The sequence below is a fragment of the Ictidomys tridecemlineatus genome, chromosome 7, assembly GCF_052094955.1.
Source record: "Ictidomys tridecemlineatus isolate mIctTri1 chromosome 7, mIctTri1.hap1, whole genome shotgun sequence".
In the NCBI taxonomy this organism is placed as follows: Eukaryota; Metazoa; Chordata; class Mammalia; order Rodentia; family Sciuridae; genus Ictidomys; species Ictidomys tridecemlineatus.
In genome coordinates, this window is record NC_135483.1 from 156,737,421 (window position 1) to 156,751,050 (window position 13,630).

Below are 13,630 nucleotides of genomic sequence, written 5' to 3' on the forward strand. Positions count from 1 at the left end.
TGTATCCTCTATTCTGTACCATTGGTCTATCCATCTATTTTGGTGCCAATACCATGCTGTTTTTGTTACTATTGATCTGTAGTATAGTTTAAGGTATGGTATATTGATGCCACCTACTTCACTCTTCTTGCTAAGGATTGCTTAAGCTATTCTGGGTCTCTTATTTTTCCAGATGAATTTCATGACTTCTTTTTCTACTTATGTGAGGGATTTTCTATTTATGTCATTGGGATTTTGATTGGAATTGCATTAATTCTGTATAGTGCTTTTGGTAGTAAGGTCATTTTGACAATACTAATTCTGCCTATCCGAGAACAAGGTAGGAATTTCCATATTCTAAGGTCTTGTTTAATTTCTTTCTTTAGCATTCTGTAGTTTTCATTGTAGAGGTCTTCATCTGTTGATTCCCAAGTGGTTTTTTTTTTTTTTTTTTTTTTTTTGCTATTATAAATGGAGTAGTCTCCCTCATTTCCCTTTCAGAGGATTTTTGACTGATATCCAGAAGTGCCATTTTTTTTTAATGGGTGTTGATCCTGCTACTTTGCTGAATTCATTTGTTAGTTCTAGAAGTTTTCTGGTGGAATTTTTTTGTGTCTTCTAGGTATAGAATCATATCATCAACAAATAGTGCTAATTTGAGTTCTTCTTTTCCTAACTACATCTCTTTAATTTCTTTCGTCTAATTGCTCCGACTAGTGTTTCAAGAACAATGTTAAACAGAAATGGTGAAAGAGGGTTTACCTATCTTGTTCCAGTTTTTAGAGAGAATGTTTTTAATTTTTCTCCATTTAGAATGATGCTGGTCTGGGATAAGCCCTACTTTTAAGAAACACAGCCAGGGGCAGTAGCTCATGCCTGTAATCCCAGTTACTGGAGACTGGGATTACAGGCAGAAGAATCACAAGTTTGAGGTCATCCTGGGCAATTTAGTGAGACACTATCTCAAGATAAAATTTAAAAGGGGCTTGGAAGTGTATGTCAGTGGTAGGCCTGGCAAATGTGAGGTCTTGGGTTCAATCCCCAGTAAGAGAGAGTCAGAGACGAGCAAACAGAGAAATCTCAAATATCATTTGGAATAAAAAAAAATCATGTCCCACTATACACAAAATAATTATTCCATAAAGAAGACCCAGACTCTGGCATAAACTTCTTGGAGAGTGAGAATCATTGTGGACTCAGTTACTAAATTGTTAAAGAAGATTTAATGAAAAAGGCAGAGTAACCGAAATAGTCCTGGATAAGATAAAGGTTAAAGGAGTAGGCACAAAATGATTCACAAATGGAATTTCCATTGATCATATTGGATTGATACCATGTGCCTGGGATGAAGAATTATGCCACACAATGTCCACCTCTGTTGCTTGTCTCAAATCATACCCCCCGCCCACACACAAAATCTTGCCAACTAATTCACATTTCATCTTGAATACATTTCACCTTAAATGGCACAACATGTATTCTCCCAACCTTTGAACTATGAGTTTGCAATATTGGCACCAAGTAATTACTTCAGAGGAATTCAAGTTATGAGGAAATTGGGGAAATAACCTGTGGGTTGATTAACAGATTGGCTGCCATTGGTGCAGCAAAATGGCACCAAAGACTGAACCCTAGACTCCTCAGCTCCAAGCTCCTTCAGAATTACACAAGGCAGCTTCGCGCTCCTTTCAGGTCTCAGGTTATGGTCATTTCTTTATTTCTCTTTGTGTGTGGTGAACAGAGGGGAAGGAAGAGGAGTGAACTGAGAAAGCAGCGTGGGTTAGGGGGTAAGATCTGGCAGGTTCAGAAAGCTCATTATGTAAAGCAATGTGTTTTTTTCCTCCTTTGGTATTGCAAAATGTGTTTTTAACCTCCCACCTCATGTAAACAATCTCACTTCACTGAATACTCAGAAACCAGAACAGGAATGTACAGACTGGACCAGAAAGAATCTGCCGTTGGTTCCGTTTCAGGGAGCTTTCAGTTCTAACACATTGTTATTCACTCACCCTAGAACATGGGAGATGTGGGTTACACTTGCACATGTCCCCTCACCCACTGAGTTTCAAACTCTCACAAATGGAGTCATTACCATCGTCTGTGAAGAGTGCTTGTAGGTGGTGGGATTACTAACCACAGGGTTAACAGAGTCAGCACCACAATTAGAAAGGCCTGTTAACTCTGTGGTGTCCTAACTGATAGAAAGTTTTTTCTATTATAAGACAAGATTGCTGTTGCCTGTTTCCCCCCACTACCTTCACTAACTTTTGAGGAACAGCCATAAAATTTCATAAAAATTTGAAAACCTGGGCTGAGATTGTGGCTCAGTGGTAGAGCACTTGCCTAGCACATGTGAGTCACTGGGTTCAATCCTCAGCACCACATAAAAAATAAATAAATAAATAAAGAAAGAAAGAAATATAGGCATTGTGTCCATCTACAAATTGGGCTAGAGGAAGGCATAGAGGTCCAAACCAAAAGAAATGAACAATCTATTCAATGAAATAATATGGTAAAAAGAATATTAAAAAAGAAAACTTGAAAATTCAAATAGAGGATGTGTGAGCTTTTGGGACTGTAAACATAGCAAGTGCTTATTCAATATTTGTTGGCTGAATAAAAAAACTATATAATATTTATAAAGGCTTTACTCAGTACAAAATGACACGGTAAGTATACAAATGAAGAGATGGGTTCATTTACAAATTAGCAAATGACAACAACAACAAAAAAGCACAATAAAACTTTAAGATGAGAAATCGTTAATAGGTGGAAAAAAGGATATTTATATCAACATTTAAGTTCAATTTGCCAATAAGATATTACCCTGTACCTATACTTCTTATGACATAATATCAATACAGACAAAGTAAAAACTTCTACAAGTTCAGGAGAGATGGCAATTCTACATAATAGATAAGGACAGGAGGTGATAGGGCAAGGAAACTCTCCGGTAGGATATGGTAATGGTGGACACGTTGACATTACACATTTCTCAAAACCCAAGGAATTATGCAGCATCGAGAGCAAAGCTGAGTGTAATTTTGGACTTTAAGCTAATGATAATGCATCAATATTAGTTCATCAATGGCAACATATACCCATCCTGCTTCCACTTAGCAATGAGGACACCACCAACTCTATTACAACAGAGGCAAAGGCCAGGGGAAAGGCCAGAGAGCAGCCAGGAAACTACTGTCCTTTAAATCTCTGTTCCAGTGTTGTTGGACTCCATCACAGCAAGTGAACAAGCCACGTGAGTAACACACACACACACACACACCTGCCCACTTATAGTATATTTGAAATTTCATGAAAAATAAACATTATGTAATAACATATAATTCAGCACAAACTTTTAAATGATAATTCAATTTTTACCCTTAAATCTGATTTGAAAATAAGTAAAAGTACTTATTTTGAATTTTAAATGAATTTAAGACTCATACATCTAAATATTTTGAAAAAGTGGAATACTTTCTCACCTGAAGGACTTTCCTGATTCTTTTTAGGTTATGTATCAAGAGCAGGTTTTTCTCTTTGGAAACACGACCTAACTGATCATCCAGTTGTATCAACAAGTTTTGAAGAAGAATTGTTGCCATAGTTTCATTGTTAGAAGCTGCCTCCCTAAAAATTAAAAAAAAAAAAATGTGCTTTTACACAACAGGAAACAACTTGGTAAAATATCTACTTTTTTACCTTATGAATTTTAAAGGGATAGATCCAACAGTGATAGTATTAAGAGATTTTTAAAAATAAATCTGTATACATGAAAAAAATGTTCAATATCACTAATCATTGGGGAATTGTAAATCAAAACTATAGTTAAGCTGCTACTTTACATTTATCATGAAATAAAAAGAAAAGAAAGAAGGGGAAAAAAGTAAAAAGCAACAGAAAACAGATACCAAGTGTTGACAAGGATATTGAGAAGTAGAAACCCTTTTGCATTGGTGATAGGAATGTCAAATATGCAGCTACTGTGGAAGACAGTGTGGCAATTACTCAGAATAATAAACATAAAATAGATGATCCAACAATACTATATTTGGGAATACACTCAAAAAGAATTGAAATCAGGGACTTGAACAGATATTTGCATATCAATATTCATGGCAACTTTGTTGGCAATATCCCAAAGGTAGAAACAACATAAATGTCTATTGAAAGATGAATTGATCCAACAAAAAGTGATAGATGCATACAAGGCAATATTATTCTGTCTCAGAAATGAAGGAAATTCTGGTATATGCAACAACATGGATGAATCTTGAAAATATTCAGTGAAATAAGTCAGTGGCAAAAAAGACAAATACTGTGTGGCTGTATTTATGTAAAGTACCTAGAGAGACAGAAAATAGAGGAGCAGTTGCCAGGGCCTGGGAATGGGAGTTATTGTTTAGTGAGTGCAGAGTTTCAGTTTGGGAAGATGAAAACATTCTGCAGATGGAGGGAGAGATTTAATGTTACTGAACTCTACACCTAAAAGTGGTGAAAATGATAGATGTTATATTGTATATGTTTAGCCATAATAAAAAAAGTTGACATAAGCAAAAAATCAAATCATATAAGGTGAGTATAGTTTTGAAGAATATGAATTGGCCAATTTCATATAAGAGTTACTTTTCTGAAGTCTCAGGAAAGTCTTGGATTTTAAGTTGCTCCAAGTCTAATAGGATACAGGGAGTAAATAATGAGTATTTTTTTTGCCTTCAGGTTACTCCAAGTCCAATAAGGTAGAGGGAGCAAGGGGCAGGGAAGGAGCTTGTTAGATCACACAAATTCATACAGACAGTTGAGGGCAGGGTGGGGGGTGTTTTGGGGAAGGGGAATGGAGAGGTGGAATAGGAGTTCCTAAAAAGAATATTTACTTATATTGAATCTGTGATGGAAGATTGATAATATTTTTAAATTTTATCAATTTTAGATTCAATTTATCAAATTTAGATTTTTAGATTCACCTCTTGTTTTTTTAATAAATAACAAATTGGTAGGGTGCTGGCTTACAGAAAATCAAAACACTAAACCCATTAAGTTTTCATCTACAATGGATGAAACCAGAAAGGACATTGGCTCCCCTCCTTTGAGAAGGTCTTCTAAATCCTTAAAGAAACTTGTTACCTGAAAAGAATGTATCTACTGAATCAAAAGTGGACCATAGACTAAGTCCACAGAAAGCATAAAGCAACTGTACATCAACTTCTAGGGAAAAAAACATTTGATCCTACCAGTCTTGATTTTCAATCCACTGGGCCAGCAGATGTCGTATTTCCATAGGAAAGTTGTCATCATAAAATTGATCTACTTGCTCCAAAAACTTAATTTCTAACTGTTGGACTTGATTCCACTGAGTCATGCTGTAAAAGAAGGGATAAAATGAGCATTTTAAAACGTTGATAGCTATGGTCCATGTTTTCTTCTTTCCTTAGGGTTCAATCAGACAATATGATCCATTAGTTAATTAACTGGAAAAAATTGTCTCCTTTTATAGTCACTCAAAGGCAGAAAGAGAGAAAATGCTTTTGAGCCTAACACACAGCAATTCCTCTTAGTGTGTCAAAAGGTATCCCTAACAAGGGAAACAGTCTTCTTCCTCTGCCCTCAAACCACATCCTTTCTTGTTCTAACATGACCTCCTGTTCTACCTTCTCCCCCTCCCCAAAACACCCCCTGCCCTGCCCCCAGCTTTCTACATGCCTCTGTAGGCTTAGCATATTCCCTGACCCTGCTCCCTGTATAGCATTAGACTCAGTAGAAGTCAGATAACACACTCCAGTCCAAAGGCCTCCTAAGGGTTTATCTGGGAGGAATCCCCCACTCCTTTACATGGAAATGCCCAAAACTTTTTTTTTTCCAGATGTGTTTGTCTTCTAGAGCCAGTTTTATGTTCCTGATTTCTAGTCTAATTCTGTCATAGCCTCCAGAAGAATGTATATGTTTTCATAGGTTCAAGCAATTCAGTAAATATTTTTATTTCCAATAAATATTTTTATTTCTCCCTTTGGTGATCACTATGGGTAGGCAAAAGCTTTTAAAGTCCTTTAGTTTGTCTCTGATGTCTATCTGACAGTGGTTAAACCCTCAAGTTACTGAAGGAAGGAGAAACCACACTCAATAAATATTTGGATGCCTGTCATAAAACAAGAGAATGTGTTCCTCCCACATAACTCCCACCCTGGTCAATGTAGGAGCTAACTCAGGAAAAATTAGTATGACATGTTTCCGAAGTCAGGAAAATTAATATGACATTGTCTCCTTGAAATTACAGTATTTTCGTTTCTTCAGAGTCAGGATTCTTATTATTTGTTCATAATACTAGTTCAAAATAATTTAAAAAAACTTTACATGATTAATCACTATAGTATTTCAACAAAACATAAAGGTAGTTTAAGGTTTCCTTCAGCTTATAGAACATTATGATAATCAATTTCACACAATTCTTCAAGTTTCAAATGGAACCATTCTGAGCACCTTTCCCTTGAGCTCCCAGTAAATGATCAAAACTGTATAGAAAGAAAATTGTTGCAGATGTTTTGATAAAAAGAAATCAAGTGGGAAAGGAAATAATCTTTAACTTGCATATGATTTTATATTTATGAAGTCCTTTTTACACATTACAATTCTAGTCATATTGTAAATGCTCAGTAAAATCTTGTTAGATGGAGCGTGAATGGCACTCCTGATATTGCCATCCATTGAATCCGTGAATAGTAAGCATTAACTCCACTTTAGAAATGACAAAAACGTGAGAGCTAAATAGAGGAAATGATGCCTGCCCAAGATTCACATCAACTAAGGATAGACCTGAGGTCTCCCTCTGCCAAATTGTCCAGTTACTAGATATACATATTCCATACACAATTGGAGCATTTGTTTCCACACTATTATCAACATTGTCCTGCTGTAGCTATCAATTTATTCTATTTAATGAAAACCAAGAATACTAGCTGAAAATAACGTTACAATTTTAGTCGCTATCCTATGGTTTAATCCTTACTCTGGTTTAGACAAAAGTCTGTTTTCCAAGAATTAATCTATCTTAATCACTCCAAAGATGTGAGCCTTCCTTCTGAAGAGCTAAACTGGAGGCTGAAAAGGGGGGAAATAAGATAGACACTTTTTGCAGTTGCAGCAATAATAAAGTGATAAACACCTTTAGACCCCCTTCAGCAACGACCCTTCACTTTGGCTCTCTAGGGAGGTAATTCTCCTGTCCCCAACTATATACATTACTTCTAAAAATTGGGTGCCTGTCTGTTTTCTTGGGACATTCTGTTCCACCTGGGAGCTAGTGGTACTGACTTGACTTTTGAACCGAACCGGAGCTTACAAAGAGGATGACTTGCCCTGAAAGATCACTCACACTTATCAAAGCCACATTCCCTGGATACCCTAGCTGCAGGCTTTCTTCTGAACCCAGGCATGCCAATCTCATGCTAAACATCTCAGCTCTAGACTCTGGCTGGGAAAGTCAAGCAGGACTCATTTTCTGCACGCTGCGCACACATATCTGCAGCAGCCACACTCTCTCAGAGTCACGGGGCCTTGGTGGGGGAAAGCCACGCCAGAGTGCGTCTGTTAATTCCCCCAGTGAGACCCTTCTTTTTATAGTCTCACGTCCTCAGATAAATTAAAAATGAAGCAACTGTCAACAAGTGCAAAGCCGACTCCTCCAGCATCCTGTATAAGCTGGGAGGGGGCCCACGAAGATAAGGTTTGCCCTGCTTACCTGGCGTGCTCCAGGCCCAGGTCCCGAGCAGTGCTCAAGTCCAAGGTCGGAATCGCCCTTCACAGTCCCCAGGACACAACCACTGACACCGTCGGCAGTAGGGGATTTGCATTTCTCCACCCACTTGAGGCTTTCCTGTGCGTCAGTGTTTGAGTCTCTGGGACTTTACTTGGGTTAGTTCCCACCCACTCTCTCTTCTTGAAATGCTAAAAAGCGAAAGAATCGAAAGAATCGGGTTAAAATCCCTTTGAGGGACATGGTCTTCCTTCTCATCCTTCCCAGCTACCCCTGTGGGGTGCCAGAAGTTTCAAGGTGGAGACTACACACTCATTCACTCACTCCCTCCTTTCTCCAGTAGTTTCTTCAGACAGTCCAAGAGTCTCTGCAAACTTACCTGGAGCCCAACTCCTTGGCTCGCTATCTTCCCAGTATCTGACTCCACTCACCCAGGTGAGCCAGCCCTTGGGGTGGAACCGATAAGTAGCCAGGATCAACACACCAAACACATAAACCTCACTGAACTAAAATTCCAGCAGAGTCTGCTTAGTTGGAGGAGGTCAGCCTCACCCAGAGGTTTGGGCCAACTCCTGTTTAGGTCACCCGTGTCTACCCTCACTGGACAGCATCCTCTTACTCTCCCTGAGTAGCCCTGCACTTGGTAGCTACAGTGTGTTCTTCTCCCTTTGTGACATGAGCTGTTCTAGAATCACAGAGCTGGAGGGAGCCTTGGTTCCATCTGGTTCTAAATCCTGTTTTGTATCTGAGAGACTCGGGGCCAGAGTGACCCAAATCACTCAATAAGTTAACTCCTGAGCCCAGATAAGAGTCTAAATGTTTTCACTCACATGTCAGTGCTCATCCTCTTAAAATTAAATATTAACCCCTTGACATATGAGAATTCTGTAAATGTTCAATAAAAACAAGAGCAAAGGAAGATAAACAGACCAAAAGAAAGGTAGAAAGCACATGCCTAGAGCAATATACCAAGAGCAAAAGTCTTGCTTCACCCTCCTTGTGACCAGCCATCATACAGGTATGCCCTCTGGATTGTCCTCCTCTCTCAGGTGATGTTGTGAACATGTCCTTAACTCCCCCTCCCCTAAAGGTCAATTGACCCTGAACTTGGCTTTCCATACCACTTTGAATTTACTGCTCAGGTCAGCCTGGTCCTGGCTGCTTGCCTACTGACTAGTTTCCAGGAGTTTATGTTGCTCTTGTCGCCACATGAAGAGAATTCCTAATTCAGGTATTCCAAAGCTGCTGGGTGAAGTCTCATTATGTTTTGGGGAAGTATTACTGTCCTCAGGGGAAAAAGTCCAATTCATGGAACTCAAAGTTTAAGTCAGTTTGGCCCCAACCTGTCCAGGAAACTTTTCTCTGTCACAGGAGCCCATAATGCAACCCAGACCAGTCAACTCTGCTGCCTGCATTAACCTGTCATCTCACTAATGAGTCTCCCTTCAACTGGAATTCCTCCCGCAATGTGCCCATTTATTGAAATCCTGCCCTTGGTGAAGACCTCACTGAAGACTCAGATCCATAGCAACTTTTCCCTGTTCTGAATTCCTTTCATACTTCTTGCCCAAACCAGTGCTGTTCAAGAGAAATAAAATGCAAACCACATGTATGATTTTTAATTTTCTAAAAGCCATATTAAAATTGAAAAAAGGGACAGGTAAAGTTAATCTTAATATAATGAATAAACCAATATATACAAGAACATTAACATTTGAGCATATAATGAATATAAAAATTATTAATGATATACTTACATTCTTTATTTCATACTAAGTTTCTGAAGTCTGGTGTGTATGAAGCATTTTTAGTGTGTATGTGACACATTTCACTGTGGACTAGCTACTTTTCAAGTGCTTTGAAGTCACATGTGGTTAGTGGCTGCCATATTGGACAGCACAGATCTAGACCACTCCTTTGGTAATTTTCCCTTCCTGCCTGGTAGTATTAGTCACATTGGTTTCTCATGTCCTTAACATCATTTCATTTAATGGTTGTGTGCCTATAATACAAGGCAGAGGATTTGTTCTCTTTTTTCCTTAAGGGCCTCACATTGGGACTCCCCCAGCTATTTTCAAACTGGTCTCAAGACACCTTCATATTTTTAAAAAATTGTTGACAACTCCTCCAAATTTTTGTGTATTTCTGTCCTGCATGAAATTTTTATTCACCCTATAAAAACTTAAATCTGAGAAATATTTGACTATTTATTCATTTCAAATTACAATAATATGCCTATCATATATTAAAATAAACATGATTTATTTTTAAAGTATGTCTTCCAACACAAAAAAAATTACAAGAGTGGCATTGGTTTACATTTTTAAAAACCCTTTAATATGACTTGAGAGAACACAGCTGGATTTTCATGTCTGCCACTGTATTTAATGTGTTGTAAAATAATGCTTTGATTGAAATGTTTGAGAAAACTCCAGACTGATACAACTATGGAGTTGGAAAAGGAAAGAATATTACAGTGGTCTTTTCAGATAATGTAGTTATTCTTCTTTGATATCAGATACACTCAAATTCAACAATTGCTATTTTCTTAAGTGTTGCCTGCGTTGTGGAATTTGAAACCTTATCAATAAACTTTATGCATATAGTTACATTAAAATCTATTTGTGTTTCTTGTATTTTGAGTGGAAATTTTGCCCACATATGGCTTTGTGACCCATTGGTCAATTGGAAAATATTGTTCCACTGAATTGTGCAGATTTTCTAAATGCTGTCACATCTCATCATGCAAGAGCAGAAATTCACATTAGTGATATCACCACTGATCTCATTAGAAAAGCATTGTAAGTATTGGAAAGCTGTCAAGTTCATGGTGATGAATACAGGTTTTCTGAGTTCTAATTTTTACTTGAAAGGTCTAATTTTAAATACTGGGGGAGGGGGTTGGGGAGATAGGAAAGATAGTAGAATGAAACAGACATTGTGAATGCAATGTGATTCTGCAACCTGTATACACAGAAAAATGAGATATTATATCCCATCTGATTCAAATGTAAAAAAAAAAAAAGAAAAAAGAAAAAGAAAGGTCTAATTTTATTGTTGACAACATATAATGCTGGTTTGCCTTAAAGGAATGGGCTCATTGGCAACTCAGATGATCACACAGTGTTTTTTTTCCTTGAGGTGCCACATACCGTTGTCATGTGTCCTTTCTTTTTCATCACACAGAATATTAAAAAGCATGTACTCAAGGTCTGAGGCTTAGTGAAAGTGATCTTTTTTACCAGTTCACCCACAATGTTTTGAAGTCAAACTGGCATTTTAAAAAATTTAAGTATGTGATGGTGGAGAGTAACATAACTAGTCTAATTTGGTGTTACTGCCTTGTTTCATGAGAAGCCATCAATGATTTAACACCATTTTTTTTTAGTACTACTGGTGGAAATATCAATAGAGTAAAAATACAAAGTCTTATAAGTATTATTATAAAAAATCTAACCTTTCAGATGTCCCCACAAAGATCTTGAGGACCACTCACAGGGATCTGCATATAACAGAACCTCTGCTCTGTTCAACGTATGCCATCCACTGAGGTTTACCCAGAGATGGATGTCACCAAGGAATCTCTGCCCAAGAGACCACGCTTTGTCTTGGTTGAAGCATCTACTTTGAAGCTCTGTCCTTCTATTTCATGAACTCAGGCAGATTTCTGTGCTTCTCTTTCTTAGAGTCAACTCTGAAGACCTAAGACCTAAATTTCTTGGCCCTACACTGGACCTCGTCGATCAGTCCCTGAGACAAAGACAAAACAGTCCAAAGCAAAACAAACCAGCCCATTGACTAAGTATTAAGATGAATTCCCTGCAAAGTTTCCCTAACTCGAAGGCCCCCACAGATCACCTATAAAATAGTTCCCCAATTCCCTTGGTTATAATCCTGTGCCTAATTTTTTGTAGTCACGTCTTAAGAAAAGTTCCAGATTATGAACTTCCAGAAAAGCAGATTTCTAGCTCTGGTGTGACAATTTCTAACTGTACAAGGTTGGATAAGTTATCTAATTCCCAGCCCAATTGAATTCTCAGCCCATGAAGATGGGGATATTGTATACTACATAAAATTTCTGGGATGATCCAAAGATCTAAGGTAAGTAATGAGAGAAGGTAAAATACTCAATCAGTAGTAGCTGTTAGTAATAATAATAAGCAAGTTGTGAGAAACTTTGGAGGTTACAAGCTTAACCCTCCACACCTTTTCTTCCCTTCCCTGCTCATTATACAGAGGGACAAGTGGCGATGAAGAGTTCCGGAGAGGGAGGCGGGATCACACTCAAGTAAGTAGCTGAGTGGATTCCAAGGCAGTTCTTCTGACTGCGCTTCCTATGATGCCCGCCAAGCAGATCTGCTTGTGTTGGAAGCAGAGAGAGAAAGGAGAAGATGTGGCTCTCACTGTCAGTGAGAGAAGTAAGCCAGCTTCACTTTCTCCCAGTTCTTACACAAAGAGTACAGACATTTGTTGATTTTCATTTGTGGGGAAGAACCTCTCCCCTCCAGATGTCCTGGGGAAACCCAGGGAGTTGCACCTGGATGCTGGACAGACAGAAGATGTTCACACATAAAGAGACACTGAATTCCCCAGGAGTACATGTCGGTACCAAATGAATGGTACAGCCAAGACTACTGGGACAGATTGCTGAGGCTCCTTCAAAGCAGGGACAGTGTCTTGTACAAAAGGTTTAGGTTCCCAGTTTCCTCCAGGCTAGTTCCCCGTGTCTGTGCTCCCTCTACTGCCACCTACAAAACACTGCATTCTTTCAAATAATAGCTATGACACTTCCTGGGCTCTGCTCAAAGACAGACTTGTGCTGAAAACTTGACACTCATTGATTTATGGTATCCTCACAGCACTCTGTAGGATTAAGGATCGTTGTTTTCTCCAATAGACAGATAGGAGACGGAGGTTTAGTGAGTTTAATGAGGCTGATCATGCATAACGGACGGATTCAGGATTCAAACTCAGGACTGTCTGACTCCAGAAGCAATGCTTTACTAAATATCATATCTGCTCTTATGAGAAAAGCAATAAATTGCTCAGGGAGATTTGGAAGAGGTGAGTTTAATAATTAAAACATAATTTCCAAGACAGAGACTCCCTGCATAGCTTATTGTTTAGACATGATGCGTATATTCCAATTCTCCAGCTTGATTTTTTGTTGTAGGGACAGTTGGGCGTGCATTTTAAAGTTCTCAACATATCATGTCACGTTGTCAACAGAGTTTCAAAACATTTGGCAAGTTATGTGGCTCTATAGCATCTGTTTATACTGTTCCAGAAGGAGACGGTTTCTGCTGAGCCACAAATTAGAAAACAGGATTGGAATTTGAATTAAGACAACTCCCCCCTCCCCAATTTTGTTTGATCAGTTAAACAGCTCTTAACCGACTTATTAAATTTTATGTATTTACTCATATGTTACTCTTTCTCAGAACTGAATATATTTAGAGGGTCAACACTGAATGCTATTTTCCTTCATGTGTCAGTGTCCAGATTAGTGCCTGGCATACAGCAGGTGTTCCATAAATGTTTACTGGACAGATGGAAGAACTGATGGAGCATTGTATTATCACAGTCTGTTCTCCCTGGGGAAGGCTTTTAGTGACTTGCCTTGTCCAGGTCCTTTATCCCCAACAACACTATCACTCTCTTTGATAATTATATCTTACATTTATACGTATATAAGTAACTAGGCAAAATTGATAGAATTATTACTGACATCAACTGTATCCAAACACTAAGTTGAGGAGAATAGAGGTTATCATTTAATTTCTCTCTCTCTCTCTCCCATATTTCTCTTTCTCTCCCTCATTTTCTCTCTTCCTGTCTAATATATTTTGGGAAGATAACTACTTAACTACTAAAAAAAAAAATACCCTGATTAAGTAGCTTATG

General features: G+C 38.2%; 1 protein-coding gene across 2 annotated transcripts in view; it reads right to left on the minus strand.

The window, feature by feature from the left end:
* Nucleotides 1–8,238, minus strand: part of Stat4 (signal transducer and activator of transcription 4) — a 94,039-nt gene extending 85,801 nt beyond the window's left edge. Inside the window, exons 1-3 of one of the 2 annotated variants that reach the window (XM_005324364.3) lie at nucleotides 8,106–8,238; nucleotides 5,211–5,339; nucleotides 3,465–3,609 (exon numbers count right to left, since the gene is read on the minus strand). In XM_005324364.3, the coding sequence (XP_005324421.1) occupies nucleotides 3,465–3,609; nucleotides 5,211–5,338 (273 nt within the window). In that variant the 5' untranslated portion in view covers nucleotide 5,339; nucleotides 8,106–8,238. Of the gene's footprint in view, nucleotides 1–3,464; nucleotides 3,610–5,210; nucleotides 5,340–7,711; nucleotides 7,995–8,105 lie in introns of those variants that run through there. The other variant, XM_078017759.1, reaches the window with a different exon arrangement.
* Between the last annotated feature and the right edge of the window lie 5,392 nt (nucleotides 8,239–13,630).